This window comes from Eubalaena glacialis, chromosome 15, assembly GCF_028564815.1.
Source record: "Eubalaena glacialis isolate mEubGla1 chromosome 15, mEubGla1.1.hap2.+ XY, whole genome shotgun sequence".
Classification (NCBI taxonomy): Eukaryota; Metazoa; Chordata; class Mammalia; order Artiodactyla; family Balaenidae; genus Eubalaena; species Eubalaena glacialis.
The window spans coordinates 83,619,921-83,642,208 of NC_083730.1; the positions used below are offsets into that span (position 1 = coordinate 83,619,921).

General features: G+C 43.8%; 1 protein-coding gene across 1 annotated transcript in view; it reads left to right on the forward strand.

Moving 5' to 3' along the window:
- Nucleotides 1-22,288, forward strand: part of CCDC60 (coiled-coil domain containing 60) — a 168,035-nt gene that overhangs the window by 62,485 nt on the left and 83,262 nt on the right. Inside the window, exon 2 of the mRNA XM_061170050.1 lies at nt 8,101-8,180. Within this exon, the coding sequence (XP_061026033.1) occupies nt 8,101-8,180 (80 nt within the window). The remainder of the gene's footprint in view (nt 1-8,100; nt 8,181-22,288) is intronic.

The window sequence follows — 22,288 nt, forward strand, 5'->3', positions numbered from 1 at the left end:
CCCTTGTTTAGCCCCCGCTACACAAAATTGGGGGCAAAATGAAGTAGTGGTTGAGAACACATGCTTTTCAACAACAGCAGCAGCAAAACCTGATGAAAAACTGGGCAGAGGACCTGAATAGACATTTTTCTAAAGAAGAAGTACCCTGATGGCCAACAGGTACCTGAAAAGATGTTCAGCATCTCTAATCATCAGCGAAATGCAAATCAAAGCCACAATGAGATATCACCTCACACCTGTTAGAATGGTTATTATCAAAAAGACAAGAATCGGAGAATGTGGAGAAAAGGGAAACCTTGTGCAATGTTGATGGGACTGTAAATTGGTGCAGACACTCTGGAAAACAGTATGGAGATTCCTCAAAAAGTTAAGAGTATGAGACCCCGATATTCCACTTCAATAGCCAAGATATGGAAACAATCTAAGTGGCCATTGATGGATGCATGAATGAAGAAGATGTGTATATGTATAATGGGATACTACTCAGCCATAAAAATGATGAAATCCAGCCATTTGCCACAAGGTGGATGGGCCTTAAAGGTACTATGCTAAGTGAAATAAGTCAGAGAAAGACAAATACCGTATGATTTCACTCAAATGTGGAATCCAAAAAAAACAAAGCAAACAAAAACAAACACACAAAGAGAACAGATTAGTGGTTACCAGAGGGGAAGGTGCTTGGGGAGGTGGGTAACCCGAGTGAAGGGGGTCAACTGTATGGTGATGGATGACAGTTAGACTTGCAGTGGTGATCGCTTTGTAGGGTATACAGATGTTGAATTATAATGCACCTGTACACCTGAAACTTATAAAAGAGAGACACACACACACACACACACAAAAAAAACACCCAAAACAGGACTTTTTTTTTTTTTTTTTTAATTATTTATTTATTTATTTGGCTGTGTTGGGTCTTCGTTTCTGTGCGAGGGCTTCCTCTAGCTGCGGCAAGCGGGGGCCACTCTTCATCGCGGTGCGCGGGCCTCTCACTATCGTGGCCTCTCTTGTTGCGGAGCACAGGCTCCAGACGCGCAGGCTCAGTAGTTGTGGCTCACGGGCCCAGTTGCTCCGCGGCATGTGGGATCTTCCCAGACCAGGGCTCGAACCCGTGTCCCCTGCATTAGCAGGCAGACTCTCAACCACTGCGCCACCAGGGAAGCCCAGGACATATGTTTTGATGTCACTTGACCTGATTTCAGTTCCAGACTTTGCCACTTAGTAGCATGTTGTTTTCTCCTTTCAAAGCCTCAGTTTGCTCCTCTATAAAATGGGAAGAATAATAATGAGGCAAGGACTAAGTGGAATCATGTATTTCAAATGAGAACACGCTTAGGATCGTGTATGGCACATAGGTGAATGATAATGTTATTGTAGACAGCATTAGGTCCTCTTCACAGGCCCAAAGTTACCCAACACCGAAGTGACAGAATTAGGACTCCACCCTGGGCCTTTCAGACAACAAAACTCTTTACATTCATTCCTGTCACCTCCCACTTCTCAGCTGTCAGGTTAAACCAAATCACTTCCAAATGCTACTATTTAAACAGTCCCAGTACATGAATATTAAATGTGAGTGTACCTGCCCAAGAACCATCCCCACCTAAGGCTCCACGGTGAGTCTGTGCTCTCACCTCCCCCTCCAACATTTGTCATCTTTTAACCTGACACATTACAGGATGTCATGCGGCATTTCTCACAGTCCTGCTCTCAAAGACCCATTTACAGATTAGAGAAAGGACCCGTGATGTATGTAGAAAGGGACAGGGCAGAGAGTCAACCTGGTTTTCCAGGAAACAAAGAATGGAGGCATCACCCACACTCTGCAAAGCAATGGAAGAACCGAAGGCTCTTAAGACCAGTGGCGCACCCAAGGACGCAAAGACAGGGTTAAAATCAAGTCTCCCAGGATTGCTTTTATGAAATCCGGCTGGGAGTAGTCACAGAAAGTGAAACAAAGGACATCCAAAGAGATGGTGATGGGATTATACATGGCTTTTATTTTCTCCTAATTTTAAAATCGTTTCCTGATATCCATTAATTAGTTTCATAACCAGATGATAATCTTAAAAGTAGAGTTGTATTGCAAATGTGTTACTTGGGTACGGAGTCACCTTAATCAGTGTCAGTAGGGAGGAAGGATTTAGCATTAGTTTGTTTATCAACAATAAGGGTCTAAAAAGTGTGAGACTTAGAACACACGAGTTTTGATGCAAGAGGAGGTGGTCTCTGAAGATCTGGAATATACAGTACTTCCTGGGGAAAGAAACTGGGAAAAGTAGGAGGGTTCTACATTTCCTAGAAACATGGATTTTGATAATGATTTTGAGAGAGAGAGAATGATCCTAATTCTGGATATGCATCTAAGCCATGGAAATTCTGGGAGTGTCAGGTTTAGGATCAAAAGGTAAGGGATTACAAAGTTATCGTCTGCAAAGGGGTCCTTGATTAAAGGGAGAACCAGCTTTATAGTCTAAAAGTAACTGGTCAGCACCTGAAGCCAAGGCATTTGCATAAGCTATAACATAACCATTTGTCTTGGGCCCTCATTTCCCTTTCCCGCTCCGCACAGGGAGCTGATCCTTGCAAACTATATTTCCCAGGCACCCTTGCCAGCTGGCTTTCCGGTAGGTTCAGCCAATAGGAGGTGGAGCAGGAAATTGGGGTGGGGGGGAGAGGAGGAGAGAGAGAGAGGGAGGGAGGGGGAGGGAGGGAGGGAGGGGGAGGGAGGGAGGGAGGGAGGGGGAGGGAGAGAGAGATCAGCATATTTCTCCCCTTCTCTCACTCAGTTTCTGGTGGCACCTCCAACTGAAACTGCATGTCTTCCATGAGTCCAGCTTCTGCCAGGTGGCCCAATTCTAGCGCTTTTGAAGTCTTCCTCTTCCCTTTGTCCTTCCAGCCCTGGAGGGGGTACAAACTTCCTCCTTTTGTTAAATCTCTAGCATGTCTTGCCCTCACTTATTTGGCTTTTCACTTCTTCTGACACCTTTGTAACTGCTCCCCTATATTAAAGTCCCTTTCTTGAACTATCTTGCATGAGCTCTGATTTCCTGCCTGTACCCTGCCTGATGGAGTGTGTTAAAATATACTTTTAAAAAAAAATTTTTATTGGAGTATAGTTGATTTACAATGTTGTGTTAGTTTCAGGTGTATAGCAAAGTGAATCAGTTATACATATAAATATATCCATTCTTTTTCAGATTCTTTTCCCATATAGGCCATTACAGAGTATTGAGTAGAGTTGCCTGTGCTGTACAGTAGGTCCTTATTATTTATCTATTTTATATATAGTAGTGTGTATATGTCAATCCCAATTTCCCAATTTATCCCTCCCCCTGCTTACCCCTGGTAACCGTAAGCTTGATTTCTACATCTGTAACTCTATTTCTGTTTTGTAGATAAGTTCCTTTGTGCCCAAAATATACTTTTAAATTACATCATTCCAGACCAACATTAAAAACTTATATTTTGCTTATGTTGATAACGTTAGTCAGAATTGCTTTACAAATATGAAAATCACTATTATCTTATTATTAGACAATTAATATAAGTAAATTATTTTAAAATCAGGAAGAAAATAACCAAAATAAAAAATTATTATTTACCTACAATTCAAACCTGAGATAACATCCTTGTTAACAATTTGTTATATTTACTTCCAGCTTGTTATATTATTACATATATACCTTGCCATATGTCAATACTTTAAAACATAATTTGTATCAGTTTATATACATTTTTTAGGAATGTCTATAGATTTTTATGAATATATATCTTAAAATTCTCTATGATCTAAGTTCTTTATATTTGTGATATGCATTTTCCCTTGAAATTATACTCCTTTCCAAATCAGTGAGTATACATCTACAGCGACATTAAATAGTAGCACCAAATTCAAATCATCATATACCATTGTTTGGATAGACCATAATTTATTGCCCCAATGCCTATTGCTGGACATTTAGATGTTTTTCACTATTACTCACACTGCTGTGGTAGATATCCTCGTGGATAAATCTTTTCATCCTTGCTGCATAATTTCCTTGGATTGCTCTAGCAGATTTGCTAGAGCAAAAGAATATGTATTTTTAAGGCTTGTCATACATATGGTGAAACTTTCCTCCAGAAAGGTTGTAGAGATAGTGATTCTTGGATGCTTCGTAAACTTTTCATTGTGCTCATATCAAAGTGTGTTCGTAAATATCCTGACAACCGGCACTCCCTCATTCAATGCCAGTTATTACCAGTGGCTTATTTCAATTGTCATTAAACAATGGTCACAATGAAAATGGTTTCCTGATAATCCATTGAAATGCTGCCATAATTTCAGCACTTGTGGAGTGAATCTTCTGCTAAAGTTTTGTGTCAAGTTGAGGACACAATTTGGCTTTGCTGCTATAAGTTGTTCAGCACCAATCCCAGTCTATACAAACTCACTCTTTTACAATAGTGTGAATCCCTGGTGCATGGGCAACTATCATTAGGTGAGATTTCAGGGAAAATGCTTGAAATTTAGACAGTATCATAGTTGCTTCATGAAGGGGGTGAAACCTGAGACATTTTGGAGAGTGATGGGTACACAACTGACATCAGGCAGCATTTCGGTCATGGATTTTCAAATTATAGCAAGGAAATTTGAGTGCGTTTGTCTTTGTTCGTAAGTGTTTTAATCACAACATCTCTGAAGAAAGTTGCTTTGGTTCTGAAAGAAGGAATTAATTGGCTGCTCAAAAAAAAAAAAAAATGAGGCATTAGAAAGAGACAGTCTTGATTTCAAATGTTTGATCTCAACATGGCCAATCTCATCGCTTTCACTGCAAAATGCACCAGAATAGGAGTCATCTGATCTTAATCCCCAAGAGGGGAAAGAGAACTAGTTGCAATAATTCTTGATCTGTTGCTGCCTTGACACACTCAAGGGAAGAAGCTGTTTCAGAGAGAAATCTTGTGGTTGTAAGGAAAAGGAAAAGGGAAGCCAATTCAAACTGGTTGAAATAATAAAGGAAATGTTCGTGAAAAGTCCAGGTTGTAGTGAAACTTGTTCAGTTCAACAAGGTACCACGGGACGACTTTTTCTTTGACTGTCCTCTCTGCCTTCCCCCATATCTTCTTCAGCTGGAGGGTGGCTCCCTCTTAGGCACAAAATGGCTGCCAGCAACCCTCACAGGTATCTGTTTCTCTGTTCATAGTCTATGAAGAAAGAGAACTTCTTTGCCTATGGTTCCTTAGATCTAGGAATCGTGCTTTTTAGAAGCCCCTGGCAAAAGTCTGCTTGTATCTCATTAGCTCAAATTGTGTCACATGACCATCCCTCAACCAGTCACTGTGATGAGAGGTGGGCTCTGCTGTTTGGCTTCAGCCATTTAGGACCACCCTGTTGCTGGTACCATAAGTATTTTCTGAGGGGCAGGAAGTCTAACCAGGGAACCAACCAGTATCAAGAGGGAGGGAGAAGGGATACTGGGAGCATGAGAAAAGCCAGTGTCCCTTATGCAGAAGTTTTAAAAAGTACTCCCAGAGATCCTTATGTGCCTCCTTGGAGGACTGTCTCTCCACCCACTTCACCATCCCTCAAGATGAAAACTGATAGATTTGCCATCAATTTTCAGCCAAGGGGTTGAAACACCCTGGTGTATTGGGATAAGCTTGATAATATTACCTACAAGTCATTCCTAGTGATAGCTAAAGAGATAAAGTTTATAAATGATTTTATTGTTTCATGTCTAGCTGAGCTTATTCAAGGCTATCCCAGGTGCTTTTCTGGTATCCCGTATGATTTATTTAGTGAACAAGACGGGGTACTCTGGGGTCTTGCCGTAGATTCTCCACCTCTAACCCGAGCTGCTTGGTACAGGACACGTACTGGGTGACCCAGGAGAAAAGTGGCTGAGAATCAGGCAGGCTAGTAGCAGTCCCTTCCCTGCACTCCAGACCCCACTGTCTATCCTCACCACCCCACTACAGACATCATTCAATTTTTTAAAAAAATTTTATGGGAGTATAGTTGATTTACCATGTTGTGTTAGCTTCTGCTTTACAGCAAAGTGAATCAGTTATACATACACGTATATCCACTCTTTTTTAGATTTTTTTTCCGATATAGGCCATTACAGAGTACTGAGTAGAGTTCCCTGTGCTATACAGTAGGCTCTTATTGGTTATCTGTTTTATATATAGTACTGTGTATATGTCAGTCCCAAACTCCCAGTTTATCCCTTCCCCCACCCCCGCTTCCCCCCCTGGTAACCATAAGTTTGTGTTCTACATCTGTGGCTCTATTTCTGTTTTGTAAATAAGTTCATTCGTACCATTTTTCTTAGATTCCACATATAAGCGATAGCATATGATAACTGTCTTTCTCTGTCTGACTTACTACAGTCAGTATGACAATCTCCAGATCCATCCAAACGTCATTCAACTTGGATACAGCTACATCCCCTGCCTTCCACATTCCACTCAAAAGGCCCAGCGCAGCAGGCACCACAGCCCAATTTCATTTTCAGAGAAAGTGGGTGATGATGGCTGCTGAAAAAACACCGCACCTCCTCCCACACGTCCGTGTTACTATGATTTCTGTTAGTGAGTAGCTCACCTGTCCTCACTGTGCCTTCAGAAAACACTGTCAGTACAGTACCACTGACCAGCCATGGTCAAATTTCACTTGCCACTTATTTTTAAAAAATCTTTTCTTTTTGTTTATTACATAACTGATTCATATTTACTGCAGAGCAGTGGGAAAGTCACGTAAACTAAGAAAAAAGTAATAAAATCTGCTATAATCCCACCCCCGTAGAGAATCAGTGCATGGCGGGGGGGGGGGGGGGGAGCTTATCATATCTTTTGATATGTATACATTCAAACAGATCATTTTTCCAAAAACAAAGAATCATGCAATACCTATTACTTTGTAACACATCTTCTCCCTTAGAGAACTCCTCCAGCACCTCTAGGCTTAGATCATTATATTGTCGTTACAGTTAATTGCTGCATAGTTTTCTGTCATTTAGAGGCACCCTGATTATTGAACCTGTCTTCTCTGGTGAAGTTGTGATTTCCAAGAGTTTGCTCTCACAAGCAGCATCTTAGCAGTTTTGTTGATATGAACCTCTGTGCCCATGCAGGGATGTTCCCATAGGATGCTTGACAGCACAAGCATCATTAGACCAAGGGCAAGCCTGCTTTTGCAACATTTAGTATGCATTGACAAATTGCCCTTCAGAAAAGTCATTACAATGTATCCTCCCACAGTTTCATTTGAAAGCATCCATTTTCTCATAATTTCTTGTCATTTCCTTTAATTAAAAAAAAAAACAATATTGCAGGAATTAATTTCAAGACAGGATAATCCAGATAATAGTCTTGCTATTGTTCACCAAATTGGTAGCTGAGAAAAGTGACTTTTATATTACAATATAGTTAATTTAACTCTCTTCTTTATATTGACCTGATATCCACCTCTGAGTAATAAATTTAAGTCTTGTGAGGTTTCCCTGATGGCTAAGAAAGGCAAATGAATAGAAAAGAGGGAAAGAAAAACCCATGAACAATTACCTGGATAATTCACTCATAAAATCCTGCTAGGGGAGCAGTGAGGGCGGGGGAAAAGTACATTTGCATCTTTATTTTGACAAAATTCAAGCTCTCTAAATCAGCTACCTGTGCCACTTTACAACAATGATTATCAACGTTTAATTTTTTGCTTTACTTTGAGTCTAATGCTCATAATAGAAGCTTCCATTTTTCAGATGCTTGCCATGAGTCAGGAATTTAGCGATTAATTTAATCATCACAACAAAGTAGGAATTATTCCCCTGTTCTTCTGCTGAAGAAATTAGGGCCCAGAGATGCTGAGTAATTTGTCCAAGGTCACGCAGGCGCTCACCAGACAGAAAGAGGATCAGAGCTCAGATCGTCTGTCTCCAAAGCCCTTGCTGTTTCCAGTGTGCCACAAGGCCTCTCTTTTGGTGGAAAAAAGGACGCTGTGCTGCCTAAGGACCCCTCCAAGCTGAGCAGACATCTCACATGAACGCATGAGCCTCCTGCGGCCTGGATCCACTTGGAACAGTTGTACTAACATTTCTTTCACTTCTTGACTTCCCTCAGGTCCCAGACAAACCAATGAGGAGCATCAAGTATATGGAGAAGGATATAATAAACCTCAAGAAAGACCTTACACGAAGCCGGTGAGTGAGCCCTGCACCGAATGACCCACAGACAGCCCGATAGGGACAAGCAGGCTATGGGGTGATGCCTGTGAGTCTTTGCCGAGTCGCAGTGCCCCTCAAGCCTGAACATTAGGCAGGAGATTTGCAGGAGGGTAGCCATGTAAGGACTAGGGATGGGACCCATTTCTTGGTTGGGCTCTTCAGGGAGTACCTGCACCAGACCGACCTGCCCGTTCTTGCTCAGGGCGGTCCCATGCCTAGAATTCCCTCTGCTTTCCTTTCTTGGGCTGAATCCAACTCGAGAGAGTTCCCTTATGCTCCAGAAGACTCTTCCCTTTTTACTGCACGCCCACAGTGTGGTAGCCGAGAGTCAGATCGACTTGGTCTCAAATACTGGCCCTGCTACCTGCCAGCTGGTGACACTGGAAGAGTTACTTAACCTCCCTGAGTCTCTGTTTCCTTAACTGTAAAGTGAATATAGTATGAGGTTGTTAGAAGGACTGGGTGAAATAATGCATAAAAGTGCCATAGCCTTGAAGACAATGCCATTCATATCTTTTTCCACCCCACCAATTCCTTCCTCCATAGCGTGATAGCGTGAGCAAACTGAGGTCTAGGACCATATTTTTTTCATCTCTTGGCGTGAGGTGGGATTTCTTTCTCCTCAAGGTGGGGTCATAAATGGGGCTTTTGGCCAAGCAACTCAAGGCGGAGTAAGAGATGGAGATTCTTTTAACACAAAACACGTTAAGAGACACGTTAAGCGGGGGTGATACAGGCAGCGCGGAGGGTCTGCTTATCTCACGTGTCTCCCGCTCTGAGCCAGACCCTGGTAAGAATCACAGCGAGACGCTTCCTTCCTCACCTCCATGGTCTGGAAGCTCTTCCTTCACTGCGCACCTGCATCTCCTCCCCACACAGCTTTGACGGAACGGGATGACAGCCCAAGAAGAGGCAGGAAGGTGTTGGGCTTTTGAAACGGGGGAGGAGGAAAGGGATGAAGGAGGCTAAGGGGGGCATCAGGATAGGGCCCCAGAGAACAATATTTCCCCACCGACCACAGGAGGGGTGGCTGCATCGGCGCTGAGAGGGTCTCTGGACACCCAGTGTCCAGCAGAAACATAACGTGAGCTGTTATGTAATTTCAAATTTTTCAGTAGCCGCACTAAAAACAAGTGGGAAAAAACAAGTGAAAGTAATTCTAATAATTTATTTAGCCAAATAGATCCGAAGTATTGTCATTTGACATGGAATCAATATAAAAAGGTATTAATGAGATACTTTAGAGTCTGTTTTGAACATGTGCTGAAAAATGATGAATGGTGAAAATCCACAGTGTATGTTGCACTTAGAACATGTATCAATTTAGACCAACCACATTGCAAGTGCTCAGTAGTTGTTACAGATTGAATTGTGTCCCCCCAAAATCCGTATGTCAAAGCCCCAACCCTCAACGTGATTGTACTTGCAGAGAGGGCCGTTGAAGAGGTAATTAAGGTTAAGTGAGGTCCGAAAGGTGGGACCTAATCCAATAGGATTGGTGTTCTCATAAGAAGAGGAAAGGATGCCAGGAATGTGCACACACAGAGAAAAGGCCAGGTAAGGACACAGCTAGAAGATGCCATCTGCAAGCCAAGGAGAGACACCTTGATCTTGGGTGTCTTGCCTCCAGAACTAGGAGAAAATAAATGTCTGTTGTTTAGACCACCCATTCTGTTATGGCAGCCGCATCAGACTAACATAATAGTTAACATTGGAATAATCCTGCAGAGAATGTCCCCAGCTCAAGGGGGGATGATGAGGCTCAGTCTCGGAGTTTCAAGCAGAGCAGAGCTCAGAGATGGCATGTGAACTCGTCCCTGAAAATCAACGGATGAGCCTCACAGGGACCCCTCTGTTAGTTGTGGACACATTGGCCTCTACAGTGTTTGAACCCAGGTTAGAGGGCTTTTGAGGCTGATGCCTTGGGAACCTGGGAGCCCCAGGGACTGGTGAGAGGTAGTGTCAGGAGGCCAGAGTTACCTGAGTGGGGCAACATCTGGGCAGGCAACAAAGAAGGAGGGTTGCACAGCTGAGGGTGCACCTCCCAGCAGGGATTTGTACTCTGCTCCGCAGTCATGCCTGAAGGATACTCCAGGTTTCAGAGGGAATGTTCCAGGCTTCAGAAGAAATGGTACAGCAGGGAAATTGCATCAGAGGTGAGGTTCCATCTGTATGTCATGGGCACCAATCAGAACGGACACTGGCCGTACACAGCCATTATGACCATGTCAGTTCTTACCAGCTGAGTGTTCCCAGCCTGGAGGTAGATGATTCTAATCAGCCTTCAATACATACCAGAATCTCTAGAGCCTAGGAAATGAGCGTTTCCATAATAATTTATACTGTAGACTGAGAGCTGATAACTACAAGTACCAATACATGCCTTCTTGATCTATGTAGGTTCCAGATACCAAGACTCAACCCAGGCCAGGGAGGGCAACAAGCAGTGGTGAGCCAACTTGTAACCAGAACTGATTCGCTGAATTTCCAGGAAATTTGCAAGCCAATTATTAAATGCAGCTATTGTTAAAAATTAACTTATAGAAGCTTAACAGTTAAATACATTATATTAAAACAAAGGTGATAAATACTTGCAACTCATCATTTCTTAATGATTTCCTACATTTTACTGCTAGCTATGCAGTTGAGGTTATTTCTGGTTATAGTATCTGTGTAGTGGAAATACTGTATAATGGGGGCTACTGCAAATCTCCTTCCAGCTCCACATTCACTGACATCATATTGGTAGGTCAAAATCAGCTACAGTGGGAATACTTAGGCACAGAAATCAGCAAAAGGTACAGATCAGGGCTTACTTGTCCCTCCAGAGAGATGGTTGTTAAACATTCACCAGCACTCTGGGGAAATGCCCCAAAATGACCAAGGTAGAACTTTCCACTAACCTAGACGGGTCAGTAGAGGGGTGATGTAGAGGGGTGATGAAAAGGTGATAAAGACAGTGGCTTTTCTGCCATCCTCGAGTTGGCAAGCTGAGTCTGTCCTTTGTGCCAGACACATTTACCATGGCTAGAATTTAACATCCTCACCAGACAGGCTCGGCTTGTCCAAGTGCTGAGCGTGAAGGACAACGTGGAAAGGGCCAGACAGAAAAGCCACAAGCAAGAAAGCAAGAAACGACAGTAAAACTTTCCATCTGGCCACACTCCTGGATCCCACTGACATTTAAGGAACCAGAGATTCCCCTTCAGAAGGAACACCTTGTTTTCCAGGGGAAGTCACCCCTCCAAGAGATGCACACCCCTTGGCTCCATCACCCAGTATTAAATGAGGTGAATTGTTAACAAAGAAGATATTGTCTTTTCCACGTACTGTTTTTAAAATCTGCTCCACCTCCTGTTGGAATCTAGCCCAAAACACCAAAAGGAGGTGTTAGAATGAGCCAAACACCTTGACTATCTCCTAGATTTTTATTTAATACTTCAGCCCCCTTATAATTCAATTGCACCATCCCTGGTTTCATGGCCAATTTAACATGATGCTAAAAAGAATAAAAATCTAACAGCTTTCCTCCTCGCCTCGTCCACCAGATGTTCGGTGGCCCTAAGCAGTACACTGTGTACTCACTTCCCAAATTCCTCCTAGCAGAAGCTGACAACCGGGCCTGCTGTGTGTGCCCAGTTCTTGGCTGACTCTTGAAACCAATGACATATTTGCCTCCGAAGCTGCCGGTACTTTTTATTGCCCGTGGGTTTTTTTGTTTGTTTGTGTTTTTTTAAGGAAAATAGACATCTCTGCAATGAAAACAACTGAAATGTTGAACCTGAAGCTGTGATATACCCGTGGCAAAGTTTAGTTAGGTACTGGCAACTGCAAATAAGCAGTGATGAATTAGCCCCCTCTCCCAGCAGATCCCAGCAGGGTCCAGATTATGCACCTGTTTCCAAGGTCTGAGACTTTGCTTTCCAGCTGCATTTGGTAGACTGCTGAAGCAGGGCAGTGAGAAATGACAAAGGTGGAATTTTGGCAAAGGAAGAAGCTTTCTCTTTTGTATGAAGTTAGACACTTCTTGGTTCCTCCTTAGTTTTTCTGTGCTCATTCATTTTCTTCAACAAATATTTATTGACTACCAGGGATCACCAGGTATACACCAGGCATGATTGTATATATTGGAGACACGGCAGTGCACGAAGTAGACAAAATTCCTGTCCTCAATGAATAAGAGACAGTGATGTGCATTAAAATGGGGCAAAGACAAACAAGTTAGCAAGTAAATAAACAGGATTGGGACAGGGGACGTTGGCTATATCCTATGAAGAATATAAAGCAAGGTGATGTACAGGCATAGCTCGTTTTACTGCGCTTCACAGATACTGCGTTTTTTACAAATTCAAAGTGTGTGGCAAGTCTGTCGGCACCATTTTCCCAACAGCGTTTGCTCGCTTTGTATCTCTGTGTCACATTTTGGTAATTCGTGCAATATTTCAAACTTTCCCATTTTTACTATATGTGTGACGGTGATCTGTGATCAGTGATCTTTGATGTGACTCTTGCAAAAGATTAGGACTCACTGAAGGCTCAGAGGATGGTTAGCCTTCTTTAGCAGTGAAGTATTTTTTAATTAAGATATGTACATTGTTTTTTTAGATACAGTGCAATTGCCCACTTAAGAGACTACAATATAGTGTAAACATAACTTTATACGCAATGGGAAACCAAAAAACTGTGACTCACCTTATTGCGATATTCACTTTACCGCAGTGGTCTGGAACCCGACCGCAGCAACTCCGAAGCGTACCTGTATGTAGCAGTGGCAGTGACGGGGAGCAAGTGCTGCCTTAGCAAGAGTGGCCAGAGGGAGCGGTTTTGTAAAGGGGGCCATGGGCTGACACCTGAACGGTGACGCCTGAACGGAGTATTTCACAGGACAACAGATGGATGGGTGCCAAAGCTGGGACAAACCAGAAACGCTGGAGAAGCAGAAAGAAGGCCAGCGTGGCTGGACCAGAGTGAGGGAGATGGGCATAGGCTGGAGCCCACAGGCCCTCGGGCCTCACAGGCCGTGGCGAAAAGTTTGGGTTTTAGTCTAAGTGCAATGAGAACCCGTTGGAGGGTTCTGAACAAGAGAAGGATATGATCTGATCTTTAAAAGAACATTCCATCGGCTGCATAGGGGCCAGTAGAAAGGCTGTGGTAAGAGATGTCGATGGCTTGGATCAGGCAAATAGCAGTGAATTGGAGAGAAGTGGGTGGATTTGGGATTTGTTTGGAGGCACAGGATGAGATCAGATGTGGGAGACAAGGGAGAAGGCGGGATCAACATGTTTTTATCTCTTCCACCCTCATGGGGATGGAAGATGTCTCCTAACCTAGAAAATATCGTGTCCACTGTCATGGTCCCCGAGTGCTTAGTGATGGGATGAGTTAATTCTGTTGTCCATCCCTGGAACTTAGAAGTTAAAAATAAGGGGGAAGGCCTGTACATTAACTTAGGGGGAAGTGACTGAGGGAGATGGCTTACATATAAATCTGTGGGATAAACCAGTTGATGAGATGGCTGGGCCATTGCTGTCTCCCTCAGGCTGGTCTCCCTCTTCCACTGCCTTCAAGCTGGAGTGTCCACTCTGCCTTATTGGGGAATGGCCTGTGGCTGGGAGGAGAAGGTGTTGATGTTGTCCTGCAGCAGGGTCAGTCTGTCCTGGGAATCCCCAGGGTCTAGCTCAGTTCTTAGCACAGAGAAGCCACTCAATAAATATTTGCTAAAGTTTATATTTGCATCGTATCTTAAAAATCTTCCCTGAGGCAGGCAGGAAAGTTCCTTTTGCTCCATTTCTCAGTTGAGAAAACTGAGACTCAGCGAAGTTCAGAGATTTACTTGCAGTCATTGTATCAGTTAGCTATCACCACATAACAAGTCACCTAAAAAAGTCAGTGACTTAAAACAGTCACATATATTAGTGTTTATGAGGCTATAATTCAGTTGGGAGGTTCTCTGATCTCAGCTGGTCTCCCTTGAGTATCTGTCATCAGCTGAGGGTTAGGGAGGTGACTTTGCTGATCTTGGCTGGGCTCTCTCCTATGGTTTGGAGGATAACCAGCCATAGGGAGGTCTAGGATGGCCTTGGCCCTAACAACATGGTGTCTCATTCTCAAGCAAGTCAGTCAGGCCTTGTTCTCACCATGGCAGGATTCTGAGAGAGAATGGAAGTGTGTGAAGCCTCTGAAGATTTATGCTAAGAACTGGCAAAACATCACTTCCACTGTATTCTTGTGACCACAGCAAGTCACAAATCCAGCCCAGATTAAAGGTGGGGGAGGGGCTTCCCTGGTGGCGCAGTGGTTAAGAATCTGCCTGCCAGTGCAGGGGACATGGGTTTGAGCCCTGGTCCGGGAAGATCCCACATGCCGCGGAGCAACTAAGCCCATGAACCACAACTACTGAGCCTGCGCTCTAGAGCCCGTGAGCCACAACTACTGAGCCCGCAAGCCACAACTACTGAAGCCCGTGCGCCTAGAGCCCATGCTCCACAACAAGAGAGGCCACCGCGATGAGAAGCCTGTGCACCGCAACAAAGAGTAGCCCCCGCTCGCCACAAAGAGAAAGCCTGTGCTCAGCAACAAAGACCCAAAGCAGCCAAAAATAAATAAATAAATAAATAAAATTTTTTTTTAAAAAGGTGGGGGAATAGACTCCACTTCTTGATGGGAAGATCTGCAAAGTCTCCTTGCAAAAGGGTGGAGATTTGGGGTCATTTTTTTCAGTCGACCACAGTCAGATAGCCAGTTCTGAGCTAGCCTTTGAGACATGAGCTAGTTTCCCAAAAGTTAATTTGTACAAATCAGAGTCTCCCTCTTGGGAATGTAAAGTGGAAGCCACGTCAAGAATCAAGCAGGTAGCAGCGAGGGGAGAAGCTACAAGGCTCTGAGGAAGGGAGACCGGAGAGGCGTGGAGAGCTACAGGGAACCAGGGCGTGAGGGGCAAAGAGAGGGAAGATGAAGGAGCCGAGTGGGAAGTTAGAGGAGAAGACAGCAACCTAAGAGAAGAGAGCCAGACGTCATGTCAAGACTCAACCTGAAGATTTTCAGATCCTGCTACTGAGGTCCCTGAAGCTCTTTTCGGAGAAAATCTCCAATTCCTCTTTGAGTTCCTAATCTTGGATTCCCACAAGATTTTTCAAACCCTTTATCACCCCTATATGTACTCTTATAATAAACTCCTCTTGAGTGGAATAGCTTGGCAACCAAGGACCCCAATGACTAAAATGACTTCTTGGTCTATAAAGACAGAAGAATCCAGAGGAAATGTGACACTTTTATCATCCCACTCTGTTGCTGGGCTGCTTTATGAGTTAATGGTGTTTAATAAGGGACATTCCCTTTGGGTTATGGTTTGTGTCTAAGCTGGTAGGTGGAGTGAACTTCTCTTCTTGAAACAAAAAGAGATGAAATGAATAATTTAATTAAAAGTTAAATCTAGATGGGTGGCACATGTACCCCCACTCCTTTCTCCTGTGCCCAAGGCAGACATTACTGATGGATCACAGCACTCTTTACATTTGAGCCCAGACTTGGTCTCAGAAGTCCTCTCAATCCAGCACTCCAGGCAGCTACCACCATTGATTAGAGTTGTTAAACAGGATGTAATTTATTTGTCATCTCTAAATTAGAAGACTCAAAAGGAGACTTTGGTATCTATAATATGGCACCTTATTAATTCAAAATAAGCGAGGGAGTGTAAGAGACCAGCAGGAGAACAAACCTCACTCAAATCCCTTCATAAATGAAGCTGATCTTAATCAGTGAATTTAAATAGTTGAAAAATTGTTGTTGACCTCTGACATTTACTGACGGTTCTCAGTGGCTTCTGCGTCTCATCACTCAACACCCAGGATCTCCACATCCGTAGCCTATAGCCCAGAACTTCTTCATTTCAAAGTTCAAGCCTGATTCTTCCCACTGCCCCCTCCCCAGACTTGAGACTTGCCTCAAAGCCGCAGAATTGTTTAACATCATGGATTTATATGCTGGTCAATACTTTGGAATGCAGGCAAAGTTAAGCCTTCTGAATTGTACCTTATGAATCATTCAAAGAAGACCTTAGTTCCCCTACATTACATCATCCCCATGCCCTGCAGCCAGCGGGTGGACATTAATGAGTCCCCAGCATGTTCCATGAAGGAAAGGACTTGGCCCCTTGTCCTTAGCCCAGAAATGATCAACACAGCCTCACACCCAAAGGGTAGGTCACTGCTGTGGGCTGGAGGAACCTGGCTCGAGTTAATTGCATTTTTATCATCTTGAACGTGACCCAGAGGCTCTACCTACTTTTTCTTTGTTACTGGTATCTTGGTGTGTCTTTGACACCGCTAGTTAACTATAGTTCTAGGGCAAGTTTTCTTCTCTGCTTTTCTTTTACCACTCTCCACTGAGGGTGGATATCTTTGTTTAATTTCTCTCCTTATGGCTATGGCTGCCTCAGGATCCCACATTAAAAAGGAACTCAACTAGAAGACCATATTTTCAAATTTAAGCATCAAAATATCTTGAACCCTTGAACCTTTTGTTACATAAAGGTTTGCACAAAACTCCGTTTTCTGAAATCCTTTCCCAGATGACAGGCAGTGTTCTCAGGCTTATAGCCAGGCTTGGAGGGTTCACACAGTATAGCTGAAAGTGCACTGGCTTTGGAGCCAGCTGTGGGTTCAAATCTTGACTCGACCAGTTATTACCTGGGTGGCCATGAACGAATCAGTTCATTTCTTGGTTTCTTTATGGGACGGGTTGCAGGGATAAGAAGTCTGCTTCACGCAGTTGTTGGGATTTGCGGGGGCAGATATGGGTGAAGAATGGAGGAGTAGATAGATAAAAGTTAGTTGTTGTTGCCTTTAAGCTGGTTGTCCTTAAGCTGGTTGTCCTGAGACTGTCTGCAGATATTCAAGGGCAGCCATGAAGGGCATGAGCTTTGGAAGCAAAGAAACCCCGTCCTGTCACTCATCAGCTGAGTGACCTCAGCCTGGTCATTTTACTTCTGTAAAACTACTTCTCATCTGTAGAATGGAATCAATGCCTTCTTTCAAGGATTTTTTTGGTGAGGACGAAATGAGACAATGTGCGTAAAAATCTCCTGTTCTGCTTCACTTCCTTCCCTTTGCTCCTCCAGTGCTCTGAAAACAGAGGCAAGACCAAGGAAGTCAGAGTCCCACCCATGTGTGACAAGCTAGAAGCCCTCAGGCTGGCATCTTCCGTTCCCCAGACCTCAGTGGTCTTGGACCATGCACAAATGTGCTCCTCACCATTTCAGGGGAAGCCTGCATAGTACAGACAATGTATGCTTCTCTCCTGTGGGCAAGAAAATGATTTAACTCAGTTCTGCCCGACCCTACAAAACTCTTAGGTAAATAGGTCCTAAGGTGAATTTACCCTATTGATTAAATGTGTGCGCGTGCACGCGTGTGTGTGTGTTTAAGAAACAGAGGAAGAAAAAGAGACGGTCTGTTATCTAAAACAAAGACCTCACACTATATTTGGCATCCCCAGAGCTGTGAGGGAATAAGGTGGATATTATCCAGGTCAGAGTTTGTTTCATTTGCATCCCTTTTTTTACCAGAGGGAGAGTCCATATCAGCTACATTCAGAGAGGAAATGCCAGGAGATAAAATACTGACAGTGAGTGACAACTGTTACTCTTCCATCATTTTCAGTATCACTGCAGTAATGCTGACCTCAGTCCCCCCAAACCACGGGCAGAGGGAGCTAATGGTTTTAGGAGACACCCTGGATTTTAGCTCTTGAAGAGAACAGGTCACCTTCTCCAAAGTTTCCCCTTGTATGTTGAGCTGAGCACGCATCCTACAGGGTGCACTATGAAGGAAAGTGTTCTGTGGTCACGTATGTTTGGAAAATGCTGTGAACTATATCCCCACCTCAGAGATTCCCAATTCACAGTAGAATTTCAAAGTTCTGTAAAGTTCTGTAGTAAGGAAGTCTACTTAAACGCACATAGCTCAGCATTGGCTAATTTTTAAACCACGGACTTCCATTTCTGGCTACATGGCAGATTAGACACCGTGAATGAGGGGGAAAAACTAGATAAAAGTCTGGATATAAAATCCACTGATGTTTAATATGTGTCGCGGGATGGGTCACTAGGGAAGCAGGCTCGGATGGAGACTTGTGTGCCGTGGTTTCCTGGGGGCGCTGTCAGGCAGTGGAGACGCAGGATAGTGCAGCATCACCGGTGGGTGACACAGGAGTCCGCACCACCGCCCACGCACCTTAACTGTGCCCTCTGACCCTGCTCGTGCCTGATTCCAGGTGTCCCACTTCCATCTTATGATGGGTTATAACTGGGATCACTGTGTCACAGGGAATGTTACACGTGCCATGAGGCTCTCTAGCTTTCACGCTTCACCTTGAATCGGTGATTACCCACCCTCACTCTTTTATTATCTTCTCCGGTGCACCAGTAGACCCCACACAACAGCCATCTAGCTCCACAGTCTTTGTTACCGTCACCTCCCCCAGACCTCGCAACAGCTTGAGATGTTGCACCAGCCCGTGCAGCACCTCCCGCGGGTGTCTGGTCCCGTCTTCCCCCCATGAGAGTGCTGACAGCTGCTCTTTCCGCAGCCTACCAGGGCCACTCACTACTGCACCTACTGCCGGAGACGGGATGGGAGGTTTGCTGGCACGTGTTTAACACCCCGCTCTTCAGTGGGGGGGGGGGAATCTTGATATGTTGTATTTGCTCATTTCTGTGATGTAAATACTCCCACCATAGCCAGCCGCAAACTTCTAATGTGATGGCACTGAATGTGTGGTTGGGAAGAGATGTCCACAATCCACGCTCACAGGCTGGTGTGGGTTGGCTCAGCACGCCACTGGATCAGGGCCTCATTGCCAGATGGATGGCGGTTAATCCAGCTCCAAAATTCCATCTTTTTTTTGCAGATTATATTCTATTATAGGCTATTATAATATATTGGGTAAAATTCCCTGTGCTATACAGTAAATCCTTGTTGTTTATCTACTTTATGTACAGTAGTGTGTATCTATTAATCTCATGCTCCTAATTTGTCCCTCCCTCCCCTCCCATTCCCTTTTGGTAACCCTAAGTTTGTTTTCTGTGTCTATGAGTCTGTTTCTGTTTTGTATATAGATTCATTTGTAATATTTGTTAGATTCCACATATGTGATATCATATAGTATTTTCTTTCTCTGTCTGACTTATTTCACTAAGCATAATATTCTCTAGGCCCATCCATGTTGCTGCAAATGGTAATATTCCATTCTTTTTTACGGCTGGGTAATATTCCATTCTTTTTTACGGCTGGGTAATATTCCATTCTTTTTTACGGCTGAGTAATATTCCATTATATATATGTACCACATCTTTTTAAGCCAATCCATTAATGAGCACTTGGGTTGCTTCTGTGTCTTGGCTATTATAACTAGTGTTGTTGTGAACATTGGGGTGAATGTGTCTTTTCGAATTAGAGTTTTCATTTTTTCCAGATACATACCCAGTAGTGGAATTGCTGGGTCATATGGTAGATCTATTTTTAGTTTTTTAAGGAACCTCCGTACTGTTTTCTGTAGTGGCTGCACCAGTTTACATTCCCACCAACAGTGGAGGAGGGTTCCCTTTTCTCCACACCCTCTCCACCATTTATTATTTGTAGACTTTTTATGATGGCCATTCTGACCAGTGTGAGGCAATACCTCATTCTGGTTTTGATTTGCATTTCTCTAATAATTAGTGATGTTGAATATTTTATGTGCCTGTTGACCATCCGGATGTATTCTTTGGAGAAATGTCTATTTAGGTCTTCTGCCCATTTCTGATTGGGTTATTTGCTTTTTTGATACTGAGTTGTATGAGCTGTTTGTATATTTTGGAAATTAACCCCTTGTCAGTGGTGTCGTTTGCAAATCTTTTCTCCCGTTTTGTAAGTTGTCCATTTGTTTTGTTGATGGTTTTCTTTGCTGTGCAGAAGCTTACAAGTTTGATTAGGTCCCATTTGTTTATTTTTGCTTTTATTTCTATTGCCTTAGGGAGACAGATCCAAAATCCCATTTTAGAGTCTACTTCTGAGGGTCACTCTTGCACCTAACTGCTGTAGGTCAGTTTCCCTGGGACAGACTCTGAGATGGAGATTTTCATGCAGGTTGTTCATTGGGAAGTGCTCTTAGGAGCAACACCTGTAAGCAAGTAAGGGCAGCAGGATGGGCAGAGGGAGAAGTTGAGCTAAGAAGCAATCACAGCGCAAACTTCAGATGATCCCACAGGGAGCTCTGGAGCTGGGTTGGCCATTCTGAGATATCCCAGCTTTAGAGGCAAGAGGACCAGACCTTTGTACTCTTGGAGGAACCAGTCGCTGAATGCAGGTTTCCTCTAAGGAGGGGCATACCCTTTATTGAAGCAGCTCCTTTTATTTGATGACAGATCCTGGGAAAGAACTCAGCTATGAGCCCTCAGCAGACACCAGCACCTGGAGAAATGGGGGCCTCTGTCTAGAAGGAGGATTCTGGGTGGCACACCCCAGCATCCCCTGGAATATGTGTCCAGAAATAAAAGCTTGAATAACAAGAAGAGAGAGGTTATGAAAACACAACTGAACTGACAGTGGAACATTCTGTCTTCATGCACAATCATCCTAAATTAACATCCCACAGATGTGGTAGCATTGACTACCACAGTCAGTTTGGGAATTGATCATCTATTCTAAGGCCCCCATGTCCCAGGTGAGGAAACCATAGCCCAGAGAGAGGAATTGCCTTGTCCAAGATCACAGGATGTGTTAGTAGCAGAGCTGGAACTCACATCTACTCTAGGGCCTTTGTTCCATGTTGTACTTCTTGCTTAATGTGTATAATTTTGCAGTTTTGTTTAGTTATTTGAATAATGGCCATTTCCACTACTAGATTAAAGCCTCCCTAACAACAGGGGCCGTATCTCTTTCTCACAAATATAGTCAGTGTCCAGCACAGTGTCTGGAATGTACTTGGTGCTTATAAATACTTTCGTTGAATGAATGAATGCATGTTTCAGAATCCCTCTGGCTTTTTTTTTAGGCATCAGGCTGAGGGGACAGGGGGAATGGAAGGTGACGGGATGCATCCCTGAAAAGATCAGGCGGCCGGGCTGAGCCGCGAGGAAACCTGGCTCAGAGCAGTAAGCACAGACACGTCATGTGAGTCCATGCAGGCTTTGAGCCAGACTGCTGGGGTTCAAATCCCAGCTCTGTGGCTTACAAGCCACATAGTGGTGAACAGCCTTCCTAATTTCTCTAATTCCCCAGAGTAGAGACTGCAAAAATACTTTCTTCCTCTCTCAGGGATCTTGTGAGGATTAAATGAGTTAATAAAGCACTGAGAATAGTGCCTGACACATGGTAAGTACTTGATAAATGGTAGCTGCGTGTGTTACATCCTTCATGTTCCCCAGGTGACTGTAACTATTGTACAGTATGGTCATGATCTCACGGATTTCTCCCTGTCCCCAGTCATGGGGCTACAGGCAGAGCTCAGCACGAGATCCAGCATGTCACACCCGACCCCAGGCTCTGAACCTCAAAGGTCCGTGTTTAAGGGACCATTGGAGCAAATCTGATACCGAGTAGGAGCGGGGAGTGAGGATGGATAGTTTGTAAGTGGAGGCTGTGCAGATGCAGCTGTTAGTGCTGGATTTCCATATTAATTTGAAATCTCTTCCTATTGGGATTGTTCAACAAGCCATTATTCTAATGGATGTAACCACAGGCTGTACAATAAAGCACTAATCCACCACTTAGCGCAAATGCTGCCTGCATTAAGCCCTGTAATTTTTTTGAACTTTTCATTGAAATATAACATAATACAGGAAAGCACACAAATCATTAAGCCTGCAGCTCAATAAATTTGCACAAGATGAACACACCCATGGAACCCACACCCCCATCAAGAAAAGGGACGTTACCAGGCCCCTCAGAAAACCTGCTCGTGTCCCTTCCGGTCACTATCTCACCCCAAAGAAAATCACTCTCCTGACTTCCAGGACTTACATTTAGTATCTCCTGTTTTGCAAGTTGCGTAAGTGAAATGTACAGTTGGCACTCTTATCGTATCTGTTTGTTTTTTTTTTCATT